This window comes from Panthera onca, chromosome A2 (assembly GCF_046562875.1).
Source record: "Panthera onca isolate mPanOnc1 chromosome A2, mPanOnc1 haplotype 2, whole genome shotgun sequence".
In the NCBI taxonomy this organism is placed as follows: Eukaryota; Metazoa; Chordata; class Mammalia; order Carnivora; family Felidae; genus Panthera; species Panthera onca.
The window spans coordinates 152200881-152221967 of NC_138340.1; the positions used below are offsets into that span (position 1 = coordinate 152200881).

Consider the following 21087-nt stretch of genomic DNA (forward strand, 5'->3'; position numbering starts at 1 on the left):
ACACAATGGAATACTACATGGCAATGAGAAAGAATGAAATATGGCCTTTTGTAGCAACGTGGATGGAACTGGAGAGTGTGATGCTAAGTGAAATAAGCCATACAGAGAAAGACAGATACCATATGGTTTCAGTCTTATGTGGATCCTGAGAAACTTAACAGAAACCCATGGGGGAGGGGAAGAAAAAAAAAAAAAAGAGGTTAGAGTGGGAGAGAGCCAAAGCATAAGAGACTGTTAAAAACTGAGAACAAACTGAGGGTTGATGGGGGGTGGGAGGGAGGGGAGGGTGGGTGATGGGTATTGAGGAGGGCACCTTTTGGGATGAGCACTGGGTGTTGTATGGAAACCAATTTGACAATAAACTTCATATATTGAAAAAAAAAAAGTATGCGGTGGCTGTATGATCTTAATACCACTGTATCATATCAATAAAAATCCAAGGAAATATGTTTTAATTCTTTTCAGTAATCCTAATTGTGTGGGAGTAAAATAAAAGATTAACCATCGAGGTGCTTGGGTGGCTCAGTGGGTTAAGCATCCGACTTCTGCTCAGGTCGTGATCTCACGGTTTGTGGGTTCAAGCCCCGCGTCGGGCTCTGTGCTGACCACTCAGAGCCTGGAGCCTGCTTTGGATTCTGTATCTCCCTCTCTCTCTGCCCCTCCCCCGCTTGTGTACTGTGTCTCTCTCAAAAATAAATAAAAATTAAGAAAAAAATTTTTAAGATTTTTGGAAATGGATGATTTTTTACAGTGATAAGGAATCAATTCATTATCTTGATAACCACATAAATAAAAGGACAGACAAACATTCTGTTTTCCTATATGGCACTGTTTCACTGAATAATCAAATAGTAGAGGGGATGACATGGCTCTTTATAAAATGATGGAATTGGAAAAACTCCAGTGCTAGAATTAGAACGGCACTATCTTATAACCCTAATTACTAAATCTAGGTATTGGATACCAACAAAACAGTGAAATACAGATATCATTTGCCCCTGAAAAAAAGAATACATGAAAACCAATAGACTCGCCAAAGAGATCATGAATCTTGGAGTTTCATCAAGCCTCCTTACAGTAGTGAGCCCTCAGCAAAATCCAGCCTGTGTGCAAGTCTGTAGTTCAAATGGCCTGTGCATTTCACAAATGAATTCTAAGTAAAAGAAAGGGATAGATGGAGAATGTGTATTTAAAAGAAACATAAAAGACATACTATATATTTTTAAATGGGGCAAGATTAAACTATAGTATCTACAGTGTGCTAGATAAAACAGAGTGATTGATAAGATTTTATAGATATGCAAAAAATACTATAGAAGTCAAGATAGTAGTTATTTTTAGAGGCCTGGAGAGATGCAACGAGGATGGAGACATCTGGAAGGAATGCCATTTTCTGGCCTGTGTGATGGGTATGAGGGTGTTACCATGATAATAATGTGCTAAGCTATACATTGTGTTTTATTTTACAACAAAAATAAAGTACCTTTAAAAACTCATCATACACACACATTCCCTACTGTTAAGAAAGACAGTTAGGAATCTATAAAATCCATTAAACAAAGTGAATTCACTGAACCTAGCTGGTGAACAGGTGCCCAAACTACCTGACTTTCTAAAGGTTTCTGCCAAACCCTGAGGATTTTGAGCCACTCTTTGAAGGCTGTGTGAGGCATGGGAGACAGAAGATAAAGGCTGGAACACACCCAAATAGATGCCCCCCCATGTAAATTTGTGCCCCTGAAGAGCTAAATCAGGATAGAATGAATAATAAATAAAGCCTATAAAGGATTTAACAAGAAAACTTGATGCTCTGTGGGCTTAAAAACAAAAACAAAAAAAACTCTTAAGTGAATTTATTGCCATCAACTGAATACTATGTACTCCGAATTAATGTCTCTGTGTTCCCCACGTATCTTAAAGAAGAAACAAACAAGCGTGCACGCACACACGCATGCACACACACACACACACCAAAGGAGAATTTAATTTAAATTAACCAAGTTTGGTAGTTTTCTTTGGTGACTGGTAAGCCTCTCTGCAGGACTTAAAGAATTCTCATGCAAAAAGGTCCAAGGAAATGAGTGGCTTAAAGAATAATCGAAAACACATAAATATAAATTAGTAAAAAATAAGAAAATGACTTTGAAGAAATTATCCAGGATGCACTCCACAAAAACGAGAGGAAGTAACATATAGAAGAGAGTGGGACACATACAGGATGGCATGAAAAGGTCTACAATACATCTAAACAGATTCCAGAAGGAGATATAAAGAGAAAAAAAAGCATTCAGATAACATCTATACTTAAATTTTCTATGTTAGAAAAAAGTAGAATAAATAATAAAAATGAGTCAAATGATTAGAATAAAGGAAATTCTAAAGATAAGCAACTATTGAAACAGAAAACACATAATACAGAGGACCAATGAACTTTAAAAAGTTTCTTGAAAAAAAAAAAGAGAGAGTTCCAAGGCTTTGTGGGGCATGGGGGGAGAGACACAAAAGAGAGAAGGTGGCACAAACAATATTAAAAATATAAAAAATTAAAAATATTGAAAAAAGGACAGAGGGAACGTCAGATCTCACAGAAAGTACACAGAAAACAAGATATAAAAATTCATGCCCAAAAATGAAAAACATTAATAGATGAATTCCTAAAACACACACACACACACACACACACACACACACACACACCCAGCTATCAATACTGATTCAAGGAGAAATAGAGAATCTGACTAGCCCTATAAACAAATAATAATAATCTGTGATTAAAATGTTTCCCACCAGGGAAATGCCAACCCCAGAGAGTCTTACTGATGGGATCTTCTAAGATATTCCAGAGATTGGTAAGTCAAATGTTATACTAAGTCTTCCAGAGATTAGAAAACAAGGCAACACTTTATAATTCCCTTTATCACTAGGACTATCACACATGCTCTGTACAGCAGGAAGGAAAATGAGAGACCAATCATACAGACAGACATGGATGCAAAAATGCTGAACAGAATTTGAGCAAACTGAACCTCAGAATATGTAAAGAAGATAAATATAACTAACCTGAGTTCATCTCATGCAAAACATTGGTTTCTTCTAGGACATGAAGTCCACCATAACACCAAAGAAGAAAAATGATTATCTCAAAAGATGAGGAAAAAAGGATTCAGTAAAATTCTAATACCTGTTGAATTAAACACATTTGGATGAAAGGGAAAATCCTTAAGAGGCTGTCAGCAAACAACCAACACCACCAGTGCTGTTCCTGGCAGGGAAGTTCTCACTGGTGACTTGTGGATGGTATCCACTCTGAGATCAGGACAAATCAACAATGCTATCTCTACTTTTGTTCAGTAGTATAGCGAAGGTTCTAATCAGCACAGAAAGGACCAAGCTAAGCATCCGACTTCAGCTCAGGTCATGATCTCGCGGTCCGTGAGTTCGAGCCCTGCGTCAGGCTCTGTGCTGACTGCTCAGAGCCGGAGGCTGCTTCTGTTTTTGTGTCTCCCTCTCTCTCTGCCCCTCCCCCATTCAGGCTCTGTCTCTCCCTGTCTTTCAAAAATGAATAAATGTTAAAAAAATTTTTTTAAAAACACAAAGCATAATCACTGAAAGGATGAAACAAAATTCTCATTACTGCAGATGCCCCTGCAGAATTCCTTCCTCACAAAAGACCCTTCAAGTAAAGTTTGTGAATTTAAAACCTTAGCAGGAATCTTGATTCAAGATCGATCAATCTATCTACCTACCTACCTACCTACCTATCTATTTATTTTTAGAAAGAGAGAAGAGAGAGAGAGCACACTCAAGCTGGGGAGAGAGGCAGGGGAGGGGGAAGGGGAGAGGGAGAGAGAGAGAGAAAGAAGAAGAGAGAGAGGAAGAAGGAGAGAGAGAGGAAGAAGGAGAGAGAGGGAGAGGAAGAAGGAGGGAGAGAGAATCTTAAGTAGGCTCCACACTCAGTGTGGGCTCAATCCCATGACCCTGGGATCATGACCTGAGCTGAAATCAAGAGCCAGGTGCACAACCAACTTAGCCACCCAGGTGTCCCTTGATTCAATATTTTGAAGCAAGAATCTTGAAACAAGACTCTAAGCCAACTTCATTTTACTATGCCAACAATGATCACTAGAAAATACAATTTTTAAAACATAAAATATAATCTTTTTAAATGTAAAGTACCTAGGAATACATTGAACAACAGATGGCCAAACTCTTCATGAAGAAAATTATGAAATTCTACTGAGAGTCCTTTCAAAAGGACAATTAGTCTTAAAAAAAAATCCCAATTAAATGTAAAGAGATATGGTTTGAAATGGAAAGGATTGTTGTCATAATACCAATTCCCTTTATATACTGATTTATAGATTCATTTAATTTCCATGAAAATTGCAACACAAAACTTGATAAGGTGATTCTAAAACTTATAGGAAGGAGCAAAGGTCCAAGTACAATTTAGACATTGAAGAAGAACAAATTTTAGAGTATGTGTTCTCCCAGATAGCAAGATTTATACCAAAATTACAGCAATTAAAACAATGTGCATTGTACAGGAATAGATATATGGATCAATAAAACAGAACAGAGAATTTAGAAATCTACACATATGGGCCCTTTGCAAGGCAGTGACGGAAATAAATGATAATGATTGGTTATATATACTAAAAAAATCAAAACGAAACTGGACATTTACCTCCCATCAAACCACAAAATCATTTCTAAGATAATAGAGACAAATGAAGGTTAACACTATAAAAATGGCAGAAGAGATAATGGAAGAAGGATTGTGCTATGAAAGGAGTTCTTTTTTTCTTTCAACGTTTTTTATTTATTTTTGGGACAGAGAGAGACAGAGCATGAACGGGGGAGGGGCAGAGAGAGAGGGAGACGCAGAATCGGAAACAGGCTCCAGGCTCCGAGCCATCAGCCCAGAGCCTGACGCGGGGCTCGAACTCACGGACCGCGAGATCGTGACTTGGCTGAAGTCGGACGCTTAACCGACTGCGCCACCCAGGCGCCCCAAAAGGAGTTCTTAAAAAACATACCAAAGGTATAAACCAGAGAGAAAATATTAACGATTGATTACATTAAATTAAAGAATATATAATTCCTCAAAAGAGTTTAGAAAGATAAATCACAAACTGGAATAAATTTGCGACATGCAGAGTCGATAAAAAACCTTTACCCAGAAGTCACAAAGATATTTATTAACCATTAAGAAAAAGCCCAGTGGGGGGGAAATGGACAAAAGAAATAAAGTGACATTTCATAGAAAAGTAAATACAAACAGCTTATAAATATATGAAAATGCTTAATATGATGTGTAATAATTTAACATAAATTCAAACCCCAAGAACCCTTTGATATTCCAACCAAATTGGCAAAATATTTTTCATTAGTTACTATCAAGTGTTGGCAAGGATGTGAATGAATGAGAACTCTTCTTGACTGTAGCTGGGAGAGTAAATTAGAATAATTACTTTGGAAAACAACTTGTCATTATGTGATACCTTAAGTAGGCATATAACCTACCACCTAACTATACTATCCCCAGGTTTAAACCCTAGAAAAATTCTGGCACATGGACGCAAGAGGCGTTATGAAAAAGAATGTTCGTAATGAGACTGCTTGCAACAGCAAAAAACAAAAACAAAACTAAAACCCCCAGAGTCTACGTAAACATTCATCAGGATTTGGATATACAAATTGTTATATATTCATACAACAGAATGCTATACAACATGAAAAATTAGTAAAGTGAAAATGGCACTCAATAAGGATGCATCGCAAAAACATTCTGAACAAAAGAAGCAAATCACAGAAGAGTTTACAACAGGATTCAATTTATAACACTTCAAAATAAGCATATCTATCTACATAGACACACATATATCTGGAATACATATATACACACACACACTCTTATGGGGAATATGTGTACATGTAGTAAAATGATCAGAAGAAACGAAATTCTTCACAAAAAAGCAGAATAAAGTTATCTGCAGGAAAGGGAAGAGAATGCAAACAGAAAGACAAACAGGAAGGTTCTAAATTGCTACAAATACTTTATTTCTTAGGCTGGGGGCTGGGCAGGCAGTAGCTCCTTTTGGTTATCATTTAAACTGAGCTGATGAATTTTGTTCATTTTTATGAATATTATCTATGTCAGTAAAACTGTACATACACATGTTTATATTAGGGGGAAAAAAAAGAATCTATGACATTTGAGCCAAGAGACAGCTATTGATATATGAAAGAGCATTAGGCCACCCCACAATGTGTCTTTTTGCACAACCTACTGCAAAGAAATACTGCCTCCGAGCCTGATAGAGGATGCATCCTTGGGCACTTACACTAGTTATTGTGGTTCTCAAAATTCCATTTCCAAATATCCGCCACTCCCTCATCCTTGTCCACTGTGTTACTGCTGCAACAAAAAAAGCTACCATATTCTGTAAGAACCATTACTGCCAACAGGTCTAGGAGGTAAGACAGTAAGGAGATGCCTGCTTCAGACACTCCAGGGGAATCTAACAGATTGCTGGCACTTCCTCGCTAAAGAATCAGTTACACTCACGGTCTGTGGGTTCGAGCCCTGCATTGGGCTCCTCAGCTGGCAGTGTGGAGCCTGCGTGGGATTCTCTCTCTCTGCCCTTCCCCCACTCATGCTGTCTCTCTCTCTCTCTCAAAATAAATACATAAACCTAAAACTTTTAAATAAAAAAGAGTCAGTTACTGTCCTGTATTTTTGTTGTTGTTGTTGTTTATTTATTTTTGAGAGAGAGAGACAGACAGAGAGACGGAGACACAGAATCCGAAGCAGGCTCCAGGCTCCGAGCTGTCAGCCCAGAGCCTCGGGCTTGAACCCACGGACTGTGAGATCACGACCTGAGCCGAAGTCGGACACTCAATCGACTGAGCCACCCAAGCGCCCCCACTGTTCTGTATTTTTACGTGAACAGACATCAGTTGGAAGATGAGTCTGCCAGTGCACTGGCGTAGGCAGTGTCGGGAGACAGGCATCCTAAGAGGCCCATAAAATAAGCAGGCTAAGATGACAGAACAGAATCTGAGGGCTCAGGCAAAGCCGCCTGGGCACAGCAGTTGGCTCCCGGAGCGATTTGAACAATGAGGTGAGAGGCACTAAATGCAAAGGGAACTCCGAGGACAGGGCGATCGATCCCTGCCAAGCTTATCTCCCGACAAGGGGGAGGACTCCAGCTTGCAGCTGTAACATTAAAATGTAATGTTCCCACTGGGATTTAGCGTGGCAGGTTTCCCTGAAGCTTCGGTTTCACTCAGTTAACTAATTATGAGAGAATGTGACATTGGTATTTACTTTTCCTACAGGGACAAATCATTCCCAGCAGGAGAGACAGGTTGTTATTTTTGTTCTGTTTTGTTTTGTCATTAAAAAGAGATTATTTACACAGTAGTAAATAAACTCTTGTTAAAGGGAGGTTTTCCTTTCCTTCTATAATTCTATCAATTCACCTTAATGCTGACAATCATTTCTTTTGTTTTCCAGAGACGGGGGACATAAATAAGCAAGGGCTGAGTGTTAGAACTGGGTTTGAAAATTAACTCTACCACTCACTAGCTGTGTGATCTTAAGCAAGTTAGTTAGGCACTGTGAGTCTGTTTCCTCCACTAAAAAATTGAGAATAACACATCTACTGTGGGATGAGATGAACTCTCATATGGTTGAAGCACTTTAGTATGGTGCCTCTGTACAAAAAGTGCTCAATAAATTTTAGCCTTTATTCTTAATGACTCTGATTCCATATTATATAAATAGAAACATGTTACATTTCATTTATGCCGTATATGGTCCGTTTTCTATGCAACCCCACATCTAATCATGAACTGTATCTTTACTTTGCCACCACAAGCTACATTGTGTGTAAACCATTTCACTCTTCCTCATCCCGATATAAAAAGGTTTCCAATGTAAATTCAGTATCTAATGATAATGTTGAAGGAAACGGATTTCTGCCCCTCTTCCACCCCCAGGACATCTTTTAACTTCTCTATTTTTTAAGTTTATTTATTTTTGAGAGAGAGAGAGAGAATTTATTTTTGAGAGAGAGAGAGAGAGAGAGAGAGAGAGAGAGAGAGAGAGATTGAATGGGAGGGACAGAGAGAGAGAGGGAGAGAGAGAGAATCCCTGATGCAGGGCTCACTCACAAACTGCGAGATCATGACCCGAGCTGAAACGAAGAGTTGGATGCTTAACGGAATGAGCCACCCAAACACCTCTCTTTTACCTTATCAAAGTATGCAGTGCTGAGTAAATATCACTAATCAACTCACACCTCCGCACTGACTGCCTGGACAATAATAGCATTGTGTTTGGGGTACTTTTAACAAACTGGAAAGTGATTTCGCAGATGATCTCCCACTTGAACTCATAATTCCATGACACAGGCAGGGTAGACCTGAATAGCTCCACCTCACAGATAAGGAAGTAAAAGCTAATAGATGATAAATGAAGAGCCATGATATTCAAGCTTATTTTCTATGAAAGGTAATCTGTGGGAATTGAGAACGCCAGAGATATCAGACTTCGGAAAATTAGATTTTCTCAAGAACAAAGTCTGTTTTGAAGATATCCAGAGTAACCGATTACTAAAGAGAAAAGAAAGGTCATTGGTAGTAAGCTAACAAAACAGTCAAGAGGCATGGGGTTTTATATGCCAATTTCACTCTCCATTTGCTCAACAAGCCTCAATTTTTCTATCACTAAGTTTGAGAAAGTAAAAATGTCACTTCTTACCATTTTTAAAAGCACACATATTGCAATGTCATCATCGTGTCCAAATGTAAACTGGATGACAGAATATTCAGGAGGTTTAATGTGAACCACAGAAAAAATGAACATTTAAAAATGCATAAACATGAGAAAACATATTTTAAGTGCTAACAGAAAATCCTGGTGATAGGGGCGCCTGGGTGGCTCAGTCGGTTGAGCGGCCGACTTCAGCTCACGTCACGATCTCACGGTTCGTGAGTTCGAGCCCCGCGTCAGGCTCTGGGCTGATGACTCAGAGCCTGGAGCCTGCTTCCTGTTCTGTGTCTCCCTCTCTCTCTGCCCCTCCCCCATTCATGCTCTGTCTCTCTCTGTCTCAAAAATAAATAAACATTAAAAAAAAAAAAGAATTAAAAAAAAAAAAAGAAAATCCTGGTGATAAAGAAAAGGACAAGAATATGTTTCCAAGGTTACATGAGCTAGAAGATGATGGAAAATTAATAAGATTACAAAAATCAGCCCTGTAATTTCAAATTACATATTCGCAGAGATTTTTGGAAGTTACAGACTCAAACTAAGAGGCATGGTTTTATAGTAAGTTTTTTGAAGCCATGAGAATAAAAACCCCTCAAATTTGGTTAATATTTCTTTAACTAGTTCTACTAGTACTAGTTAAGTACTTAATACTAGTTAAGAACCAGTTATATGGGGTCTTAAAATGATCAATTCTGAAGTACTATTTATACTGAGCAAGTCTTTCTGGTGGTAATCATTTTTCAAGGACTTCCAAGGTCACCACCAATGCTCACTGATGGCTCATAACTCCTTAAGAATTTCTAGCAAACTACAGAATTGCAATTCAGAAGTCTCTCCACATACCCCTTTTTTTTGGAATAGGGGATAAGATAAGTTCTAATAGACTGGAAGGTCAAAACAAGCAAGAGCCATTTAGAGGGACCCTAGTTCAAAATAAAAACCAGAACCCAAGCTTTGAGTCATTGGAACTCGGAGGCCCAAGGACCTGGAACCATGCAATAAAAAACCTGGTCGTACCAACACCGATGAGCAAAACAGCATACCATAATAGGTCATTATTTGGTGATTGGTTTCCTAATTCTTACTTAACAGGTCTAAACATTATTTGTGCTGTGATCTTCAGAGAATGTGATACATCTTCATTTCAGTATTATGAGAGATCTTATGATATGACAGAACAGGCCTGCCTAAAACTCCCTCTCTTTGTCCTAAGTCATTCATTTAATGAACATCTGTTGAATGTTGGCTATTTGTTGGGATCTATATCAAAGAACTCACAGTCTAGCAGGGGAGACAGGTAAATCAAGCATCAAATCTATGTGTCAGATTCTAGAAGAAATATATTTCTTGCAAATGAGAAGTCGGTCAGAAAGCTCTCGGGGAAAATGAGATGATTAACAAGGTCTCAAATGGTAAGTATAAACTGTGTAACTTGCAAAAAAGTGGAGTAGCTTCCTGTCACAAACAACAGCACCGATAAAAGCAGGGAAACATGAAAACATGGTGAGGTCTAGAAATTTGATACTACATGGCGAGAGGATACAGCATGGGTAGCAGAAAGGGGGACACAGGCCAAAAGAAGCAATAAGCAGTAGAGGTAGACAAAGATTTCATCATTTACTATTTCTATTCCATGTGAAGATACAATATTGGAAAGCTGAATACAATGATTTGTCTACTGGTAAGATTTCCTCCCATAAGCAATGGGAGTAGATTTTTGCTGTAGAACGGTCAAGTGTGGTGCTAAGTCTACAGTGAACTGGAGGATGGAAAACTAGGACATGGATGTCAGTTAATAAGACAATTTTAAAAGTCCAAGTAAGACATGGAGAGGCCCCAAGCTATAGCCATGGGATGGAAAAGAGAATAGAGATAAAAGAATATAAAAACCAGAGTTAATAGCATTTGGTGACCAAACACAGAACGAGGGGATGAGGGGGGAAGTTTACAGCGCCTTCATGTGCTTTACTTAGCTGGCTGAGGGGGTAATGGTGCCCTTGGCCAACCTGGGGATGGCAGGAGGAGGAATGTTGGTAGTTCCAGGGTCCTGGTGTATTTCTCTTTTATAAGATTAGTCACATCTCACTTTATATTGCGAGAGGTATGTGTCATTCCTCCACCCCTTCGCCACAAGACTCATAAAGTTCCTTGAGGGGGACAATTCTGCCATATACCACATTGTCCCTGCATATAGCCCCCAACAGCATATTTGTATAACATGATTATATAACAGAACGGACCCATGGTAGACACTCAGTGAACATTTTTGTATGACTGAAGGAAAAAATGAACAACTCTCAAAGTTAAATGCGACAAAACTATACATTTTATCCTTTGAATGGAATGATTGTGTCATAAATGCAAATAACTCACCTTGGCTGGGTAATAATTCAGACCATTACCAATTAGGTTCATTTCAGACTTAGCAAATTCCAACATCCAATCCTGAAGGGACTTTTGGGAATATCTACTACAAACCCTCATTTTAAAAGATATAAATCTGTGATTCAGAGATGTTACACAGCTAGCCCCAAGTCACAAAAAGGATCCAGTGATGGGACAGAAATCAGGCAGATAAATTAAGCTTTGTAATATTCGTCCACCAAAATGGTTATATACAGATTTGAAGACACTGTAAGATATCACACTTAGCTAGGATGCATTGAGTTTTTAAAGTGCTTGACATTTCACACACAAAAAATACATGAGGCCAACGTCTTAGAAACATTTTCTCAGATAATTCTTGCCTCTGACAATGAAATGCAAGAACGGCGCTCAACTTTTAATCCTGAATTAGTATAAGTAAAACAGATTCTTACCATGATCTTCTGAAGAGACTGGTGACCTAAAACGAGATAATAAGCATGATAAGTATTTTGTAAATGACACTTTATAAATGCAATACCGATCAAGAATAAACTCCTAGAAATAATGCCCCCCAAATTCAGTTAAACAGAAAGTCAATACAGTAGATAGTATAATTAATTTGTTGGTCAAATAGTTTATTCTAATCAATAACTCTCAAAGCTTACCCGGATTGGTTGGGTGATTGGAGTTCATATAATTTCAGTCTACTGCATGCTGTTATAGGACTGCAACAAACTTAGTGAAGTCTGCATTTATCACAGACAAACAGAAAAGTCAGAGAAATGTGGTAATGGATGGAATCCTGTGATGTCACCAAATGCCCAAGGCCAGGCTTCCAAAGAAAATGCCAGGGATGAAAATAAGCACCAGATGGAGTGTGAGTAAAAAGAAATCTACTTGGGACGGTAAAAAATGAGACGTAAGTAAAATAAATGGTATGTACCCTTCTCATTATTGGTTTTTGTTTCCATTCTTTGTGGAATTGAATGTTTAAGTGAGCATGCCATAGGCCCTCTGCGTGCCAGACTCGTAGTTCTAAACCTGGAAGAACCAGTTTGAGGCAAGAGGGAAACCACTGGGGTCGCATAGAGCTTTTATAAATCAATGACTTTTATGACTTCTTCACACCACTTGAGGAAGGCACCGATGAAGCATCTTATCGAGCCCTTCACGACAAAGATCCTTCTTTCTTCCGCAGCTCACTACTCATTGAGTTGCTCTGAACGGTACAGACACAACCCTGAAGATGAATTCCCCTCAGGCTTAAAAGACAGTCTTGACTCCACCAGCTCGTCCTTTTCATAGGATAAAGTGAGACATACAATTCTGTATGCACGGAATTTTGAAGGGAAATGCCGGGAAGCACCCTCTTCTAAATGACCAGCCTGCTGGAATCTGTAGCACGGAGGGGACCAAAGCCTAGCACAAGAGTTCGGTAATCTACCCAGTAATATAACTAGTATTTATAAGACATGATGACAAATGTTGGGACAAGAATGATTTGGCGGATGCACAGAGGTGGAAGGAAGATTTTAGCTACTTTGGGATGCTTGATAATGCTTTACTTTATCTACTGATTGTTAATATTCCTGTTCATTATGTGAGTGATCAGTAAAGTATAAAGACACAGCAGTCATGGTGAGAAAGCCTTCGATTTCTGTTAGGGGCAACGTGGTAAATCATTTCAACCTTACCTGTCTTGTCAAGTAAACTTCTGCATGTGAAAACAATAGAGGGTCCCCAGATTTGGTAGGGGGAAAACTTGACATCGGGGTCATGGACACAGGGAGCACTGAAAGGGAACCTGCTACAGGCTACCCCCCACCCCCGGCCAGTCCCCCGCAGAGTTTGCTGCCTGAGAAATGCCACTGGCCTCCCCAAGGGAAGACAATCTATGCTCTCCTTGAAAGTGCCCTATTTTATACCATCCACACACTAGTCTTCCCCACTGAGTTGTGAGCAAAAAGAAAAATAGGACCATGTCTTACTTAGTATAGAATAGGCCCCTGACTGAAATGTGTTGAGTTGAATTAATGTCAGCCCCACCACACTGGTGTTTAGACTCAGACACATTCTGGAGCTCCTCAAAAAATCATCATGTCCCCTGCAAACTGTCTGCCAGACGGGTTTGCCAGCTCCTAGGCCAGCCATGAGGGAAGGGCCTATGGAGGAGACAAGCTCCAAGCTCTGGAATGGGGATAATGTGAGCACTCGAAGAGCCAAAAGACATCCAGTGCACCCAGCAAAAGAGACCCACAATCTGCCTTAACGATTAGGAAAAACGCAGCAGGGAGAGAGTGCTGAATAGAGCTGAATAGAGCTGAATGGGATTGGAAGTTGAGTCTACTGAGAAGCATGTATTTGAAATAAGATAATTTCTTAAGATTTCTAGGGCATCAAAAAGAGCCAGCAACAAGGTAACATCTTCAGCCCCGGCGTTTTGTGACGGGAATTAAGCAAAAACACATCTTGGATTGTTTGCAATTAATTTCTCACAGCGCTATAGGAACAAAGAAAAATCCATGCCAACAGACGACTAAATGCCTCAGGTGGAAGGCTTGCAAAGCAGAGCTTTCAATGCCTTTCTGTGAAGGCAAAGCACTAATATTAAATCTGAAAAATTCCAGATGGCTTCGTTCAAGTCCCAAGGGGATGCATTCTGCGGTACGTCCAGGCAGTGGGGAAGAACTATCAATTTCAGAGTGTTTTCGAAGGATTAGTCATGTTGAGTTTTCTGTGCTGAATGTCTCCCACATGCCTGGATTTGTGGAATTTTAAGACATATGGAGTATTTCAATCCTCACTCAGTATTTCACCTTTCACTCTTAACGAGTCACTAAATTATACTACTGAGACACGCACATCATCCATTATTGCTGGAAATGGGCATAAAAAGTTTTACAGAACTTAGCTCAGGAGAGAGGGAAATTCATGAAATCAGCAATGTAAGTAGTTATTTTTAAAACAGAGAGGTTGAGCCCCAGGAACAGATAATCTTCCTCAACCTGACAACTGAGGAATGCAGGAAAGCTCACTGCGTTTTCCTCCCACTGCACCTGCAAGACTTGTGGCTCGGTTGCAGACTCTTCGTTTCTCCTCCAGGTACACTTTATCCCGGAGATAGCATCTGCTCGTATAACGCAAAGTAGGACTAGCATTCAAGTAACGCCAGGATTTCGGGTCTTCCTCACCTCTTTCCTCAGTACTGGTCTTTTATTATGGTCCACAGAGTATCTGCACTTGATTTTGCCTAGTTTTATTTGTTTTGTGAGGTTCTTTTTACATTAAAAAAAATTTAATGCTTTATTTGTTTTTGAGAGAGAGAGAGAAGCACAGTACTAGTGGGGGTAGGACAGAGAGAGAGGGAGACACAGATTTCGAAGCAGGCTCCAGGTTCTGAGCTGTCAGCACGGAGGCTGACGCAGGGCTCGAACTCGTGAACCGTGAGATCATGACCTGGGCCAGAGTCAGACGCTTAACAGACTGAGCCACCCAGGCACCCTCCCCTTTTTTTTTTGAACATTTTATTAATATTTCATTCAAATTCAGCAAAGTAAAATAATAAAAACAAGAACTCAAGTCCTGGACTTTAAAATCTCCCTCCTATTTTCAATCTTTCTACTTACGATGACCCAAACCTAAATGGTAATTATTATTTGAGCCCCTATTAGGTACCAGGCCCTGTGCCTTGTGACAGGGATATAAAGATGAACAAGATACCAATTTCAAGGAATTCAACCTAGTGAAGGAGAAAAATATGTAAACACCTGACTACAGTGAAAACAGTATAATCATCAAAACATGTACAAAGTAAAGAGGGAGCATGGGAGAGAGACCCATTCTGTCCCAAAATAGTAAGGTCTTTCAACAAGCAAGGACCATGTAAGCCAGGCTTGGAAGGAGAAGCAGAAGCTTGTTAGGTAAGTAAGAAAGGAGAAGAAGCCTAGGGAGAAACACCAGGCATATGAGAAGGAATTCAGACAGGAAATTTCATAATATGCTATCAGACAGGCAAGTAACTCCGTGTTGCTAAAATGTAAAGGAGTAATTGGCTGGGACTAGAGACAGAAAAGGCAGGGGCTGTTACATACAGGGCCTGACGGCCCATTTCAAAGTGTTGGTAATTTAACCTTCTAAGCTAAATGAAGGTTCTGAAGCAGGAAGTCACACATTCCCATTTGTGCTTCTGACCAGGCAGGGTGCACAGTGTAGAACGAAAACGTAAGAATAAAGGCAGAAGACGTTAAAAACTATTATTGCAAACCTTCTGTTCTTCTTTTTGAAATTCATGAAACATAACAGGGAGAAGGAGAAACAAAAGGAAACATTATCTTTGACTAAACTAGAAGATGCCTATAAACCAAAATCATCTATAAAGAAGAGCTACCAAGTACAGTAAAAATTGGACCAAGTTTCAGGGAGACAGGGAAAGAGTATTTTGATCTCAGATCACTTAAATGATGTAAGTTATACAATGTACCACAAAAGCTGGCAGAAAGCCCTCCGCTCTGAGCCAGGTGTCTTGCTAGCTAAAAGCAGAATGGAACTCCATAGGGTATTGTTGCTAAAAAAAAAAAAAAAAAAAAAAAGAAGAAGAAGTTGAAAACAGACCCAGAGTCAAGTTTCCAGAAACACACTGACCCACTATCCCTAATTATCTGTTCCAAACTAGTGGTTCCAAAAAGAACTCCTCCGGTACAAATATGAGTAATAAGTAAAAAGGAACCAGCATGATATCCACAAGAAAATACTCCAAGAAGAAAGTAGAATAAGGATCTGCTGACAAACAGAACTGAAGGTGGGAGTGCACTAAAAAGATAATGGTGGGGGCACGTGACAGCTGTTAACAGATTTCTATGAAATTCAGAAATGGAAAAAGGGAAGGAGGGAGCAGGGGAAGGAAGGAATAAAGGATGGAATAGGGCCTCCGCAAACAGAAACATAAAGAAGAAACACAATAATTATGAAACAGTCCTAGTACCACAGCAGAAGAAAAGAGCAAAAGTTGGTCCAGAGTTTTTGAACCAGTAAATTATAGGAAAAGCTTGAGGGTTCTTTCCACTGTGTCACCACTGCACTGGGAGAGGAATATTAAAAGGAGGTTGAAAGGTGACTAATAACTAAAATATATATTAAGATATAATCTATTCATTTATTCACCCATTCAAGTATCTGCTTTGTGGAAGTGTCTTGCTGTTTTTCACTTTATTTTTCTGTAAATTTTTTCTGGCTTTTTAAAGTTTTTATTTTAATCCCAGTTAGTTAACATATAGTGTTATAGTAGTTTCAGGCATACTATAGAGTGATTCAACACTTCCAAACAATACACCATGCTCATCATAACAAGCGCCCTCCTTAATACCAATCACCTATTTAACCCCCCACCCACCTCCACGCTGGTAACCATCAATTTGTTCTCTATAGTTAGGAGTCTGTTTCTTGATTTGTCACTTTCCCTCTTTTATTTTCTCTTTGCTTATCTTGTGTCTTAACTTCCACATGAGTGAAATCATGTGATATTTGTCTTTCTCTGACTAGCTTATTTTGCTTAGCTTTATTCTCTCTAGCTCCATCCATGTCATTGCAAATGGCAAGATTTCATCCTTTTTTATGATTGAACAATATTCCATTGTATATATACATTACATCTTTATCCACTGATGATGAATCGATGGACACTTGGGCTGCTTCCTAAGTTTGGCTATTATAAATAATGCTGCAGTAAACACAGAGGTGCATATATCCTTTTGAATGAGTGTTTTTGTATTCTTTGGGTAAGTATCTGGTAGTGTGATTGCTGAACTGTAGGATGGTTCTATTTTTAACTTTTTGAGGAAACCTCTGTACTGTTTTCCACAGTGGCTGCACCAGTTTGCATTCCTAACAAAAATGCACGAGGGGTCCTTTTTCTCTATGTCCTCACCAACAATTGTTGTTTCTGGTGTTGTTGATTTTAGCCATTCTGACAGGTGTGAGGTGATATCTCATTATAGTTATGATTTGCATCATAACTGATGGTAAGTGATGATAAACATCTTTTCACATGTCTGTTGGCCCTTTGTAGGTCTTCGCTGGAGAAGTGTCTGCTTTTTATTTTTTGGGTGTTGAGTTGTGTAAGTTCTTTATGTATTTTGTACAACTAACCCTTTATTGGAATGTCATTTGCAAATATCTTCTTCCATTCAGTAGTTTGCTTTTTAGTTTTGTCGAGTGATTCCTTCTCTGTGCAGAAGATTTTCATTTTGATGTAGTCCCAATAGTTTATTTTTGCTTTTGTTTCCCTTGCTCAGGAGAACCATCTAGAAAAATGTTGCTACAGACAATGTCAGAGAAGTAACTGCCTTTGCTCTTTTCTAGGATTTTTATGGTATCAGGTCTCACATTTAGGTCCTTAATTCATTTTGAATTTATTTTTGCATATGGTGTAAGAAAGTGGTCCAGTTTCTTTCTTTTGCATGTTACTGTCCAGTTTTGTAAACATCATTTGCTGAAGAGATTGCCTTTATCTCGCTGAATATTATTTCCTGCTTTCCTGAAGATTATTTGACAATATAGTTGTGGGTTTATTTCTAGATTTTCTATTGTTTCACTGATCTATGTGTCTATTTTTTGTTTCGCTACCATACTCTGTTTTGATTACTACAGCTTTGTAATATGTTGAAGTATGGAATTGTGATACCTCCAGCTTTGCCTTTCTTGGTCAAGACTGCTTTGGCCATTCAATGTCTTTTGTGGTTCCATACAAATTTTTGAATTCTTTGTTCTAACTCTGTGAAAAATGCTATTGGTATTTTGATAGGGATTGCATTACATTTGTAGATTGCTTTGAATAGTATAGACATTTTAACAATATTTATTCTTCCAATCCATGACCATGGAATGTCTTTCCATTTCTTTGCATCATCTTCAGTTTCTTTCATCAGTGTTTTATGGTTTTTGGACTACAGGTCTTTGACCTCTTTGGTTAGGTTTATTCCTAGGTATCTTATTATTTTTGGTGCAACTGTAAATGGTATTGTTTTCAAAATTTCTCTTTCTGATGCCTCATTATTGGTGCATAAAAATGCAATAGAATTCTGTACGTTGATTTTGTATCCTGCAACTTTAATTTGCTTATCAGTTCTAGCAACTTTTTGGTGGAGTCTTTCAAGTTTTTTATATATAGCATAATGTCATCTGCAAATAGTGAAAGTTTTACTTCTTCCTTGCCAATTTGGATGCCTTTTATTTCTTTTTGCTGTCTGATTGCTAGGACGTCCAGTACTATGTTGAATAAAAGTGGTGAGAATGGATAAATTTGTTTTGTTCCTGACCTTAGGGGAAAAGCTCTTCATTTTTCCCTATTAAGGATGATGTAAGCTGTGGGTTTTTCATACATAGCCTTTGTAATGTTGAGATATGTTGCCTCTAAACCTACTTTGTTGAGGTCTTCTATCATGAATGGATGTTGTACTTTGTCAAATGTTTTTTTCTGCATCTACTGAAATGATCACCTGGTTTTTATCCTTTCTCTGATTGATGTGATGTATCATGTTGGTTGATTTGTGAATACTGAACCATCCTGTCAACCTAGGAATAAATCCCACTTGATCATGGTAGATGATTTTTTTTAATATATTGTTGGTTTGTATTTGCTAGTATTTTGTTGAGGAGTGTTGCGTTTACATTCATCAGGGATACTGGCCTGTAGTTCTCCTTTTTAGTGTGTCTTTATTTAGTTTAGGTATCAGGGTAATGTTGGCCTCATAGAATAAATTCGGAAGTTTTCCTTCCTCTTCTATTTTTTGGAATAGTTTTAGAAGAATGGGTATTAACTCATCTTTAAGTGTTTGGCAGAATTAGCCTATGAAGCCATAGGGCTCTGGACTTGTGTTTGTTGGGAGCTTTTTGATTACTAATTCAATTTCTTTGCTGGCTACTGATCTGGTCAAATTTTCTATTTCTTCCTGCTTCCATTTTGGTAGCTGATATGTTTGTAGTAATTTATCCATTCCTTCTAACTTGTCCAATTTGTTGGCATGTAGTTTTTCATAATATTCTCTTGAAGTGGTTAGTATTTTTGTGGTGTTGGTTGTTTTTTCTCCTCTCTCATTTGTGATTTTATTTATTTGACTCCTTTGTTTTTGTTTTTTCTGGTTAAGTCTGCCTAGAGATATATCAATTTTACTGATTTTTTTTTCAAGGAACCAGCTCCTGGTTTTATTAATCTGTTCTATTATTTTGTAGTTTCTATATCATTTAATTCTGCTCTAGTCTTTATTATGTCCTCCCTCCTGCCAGTATTAGGTTTTGTTTATTGTTGTTGTTCTAGCTCCTTTAGGTATAAGGTTGGGTTATTTTGAGATTTTTCTTGCTTCCTGTATTGCTATAAACTTCCCTCTGATGACTGCTTTTCTTGCATCAGAAAGGTTTCGGACCCTAATGTTTTTGTTTTCACTTGTTTCTATGTATTTTTTAATTTCTCCTTTTATTTCCTGGTTGACCTATTCATTGTTCAGTGGCATGTTATCTGATCCATGTATTTGTGGTCTTTCCAGATTTTTTTTTCTTGCGGTTGACTTCTAGTTTCATAGTGCTGTGGTCAGAAAAGATGCGTGGTATGACTTTGATCTTCTTGAATTTGTTGAGGCTTATTTTATGGGCTAATATGTGATCCATTCTGAAGAATGTCCCATGTACACTTGAAAAGAATGTGCATTCTGTTTTAGGATGGAAAGTTCAGAATAGATCTGTTAAATCCATCTGGGACAGTATGTCCTTCAAAGCCACTGTTTCCTGGGGCACCTGGGTGGCTCAGTTGGTTAAGTGCCTAACTCATGAATTTGGCTTAGGTCATTATCTAATGGTTCGTGAGCTCCAGCCCAACATCAGCCTCTGCACTGACAGTGAGGAGCGCACTTGGGATTCTCTCTCTCTTTCTCCCTCTTTCTCTCTCTCTCTGAAAATGAACAAATAAACTTTTTAAAAAGCCATTGTTTCCTTGTTTATTTTCTGTTTAAATAATCTGTCCATTGATGTAAGTGGGGTATTAAAGTCCCATACTATTACTGTATTATTATCAATTAGTTCATTGTTTGCTATTAGCTGTTTTATGTATTTGGGTGCATCTTTGTTGGGTGCACAAATATTTACAATTGTTATATCTTCTTGTTGATTGTTCTCTCTTATTATTATACAGTGTCCTTTTGTCTCTTGTTGTAGTCATTGTGTTAAAGTCTATTTTGTCCAATGTAAGTATTGCTACTCCAGCTTTCTTTTGACATCCATTAGCATGACAGATTTTCTCCATCCCCTCACTTTCAATCTGCAGGTGTCTTTAGGTTTAAAATGAGTGCCTTTTGCCATATAGATGGGTCTTGTTTTTTTAATCCATTCTGACACCCTATGTCTTTTTATTGGAACATTTAGTTCATTTACATTCAAAGTAATTATTGACTGCTATGTATTTATTGTCATTTTACTATTTGTTTTGTGGTTGTTTCTGAAGATTTTCTCTTATCCTTTCTTGTCTTTCATGTTTTGCTGACTTTCTTTAGTGATATACTTAGAATTCTTTCTCTTTATTCTTTGCATATTTATTAGTATGTGGTTACCATTAGGTTTGTACATAATCTCCTCTGCATATGGCTGTTTATATTAAGTTGATGGTAGTGTAAGTTTGAACCCATTCTTTACTCTTCTCCTCCCCATGTTTTAGGTATATGTTGTTATATTTTACATCCTTTTATTTTGTGAGTTCCTTGACTGATTTTTTACATAAATAATCATTTTTAGTCCTTCAGTTTCCTAACTTTATCCTGTCACTTTTGGTCTCTCCTTTCCACTCCAAGAATCCCCTTTAATATTCCTTGCAGGGCTGGTTCAGCAGTCATGCACTCCTTTCGTTTTTGTTTATCTAGGAAACGCTTTATTTCTCCATCTATTCTGAATGATATAGCCTT

The 21087-nt window shown here is 38.3% G+C and overlaps 1 protein-coding gene across 7 annotated transcripts in view; it reads right to left on the minus strand.

Annotated features, from left to right (window-relative positions):
- Positions 1 to 21087, minus strand: part of DGKI (diacylglycerol kinase iota) — a 447606-nt gene that overhangs the window by 49457 nt on the left and 377062 nt on the right. For all 7 annotated transcript variants that reach the window (XM_078438897.1, XM_078438893.1, XM_078438899.1 and 4 more), the window contains one exon: positions 11599 to 11624. In XM_078438897.1, coding sequence (XP_078295023.1) covers positions 11599 to 11624 — 26 coding nt within the window. The remainder of the gene's footprint in view (positions 1 to 11598; positions 11625 to 21087) is intronic.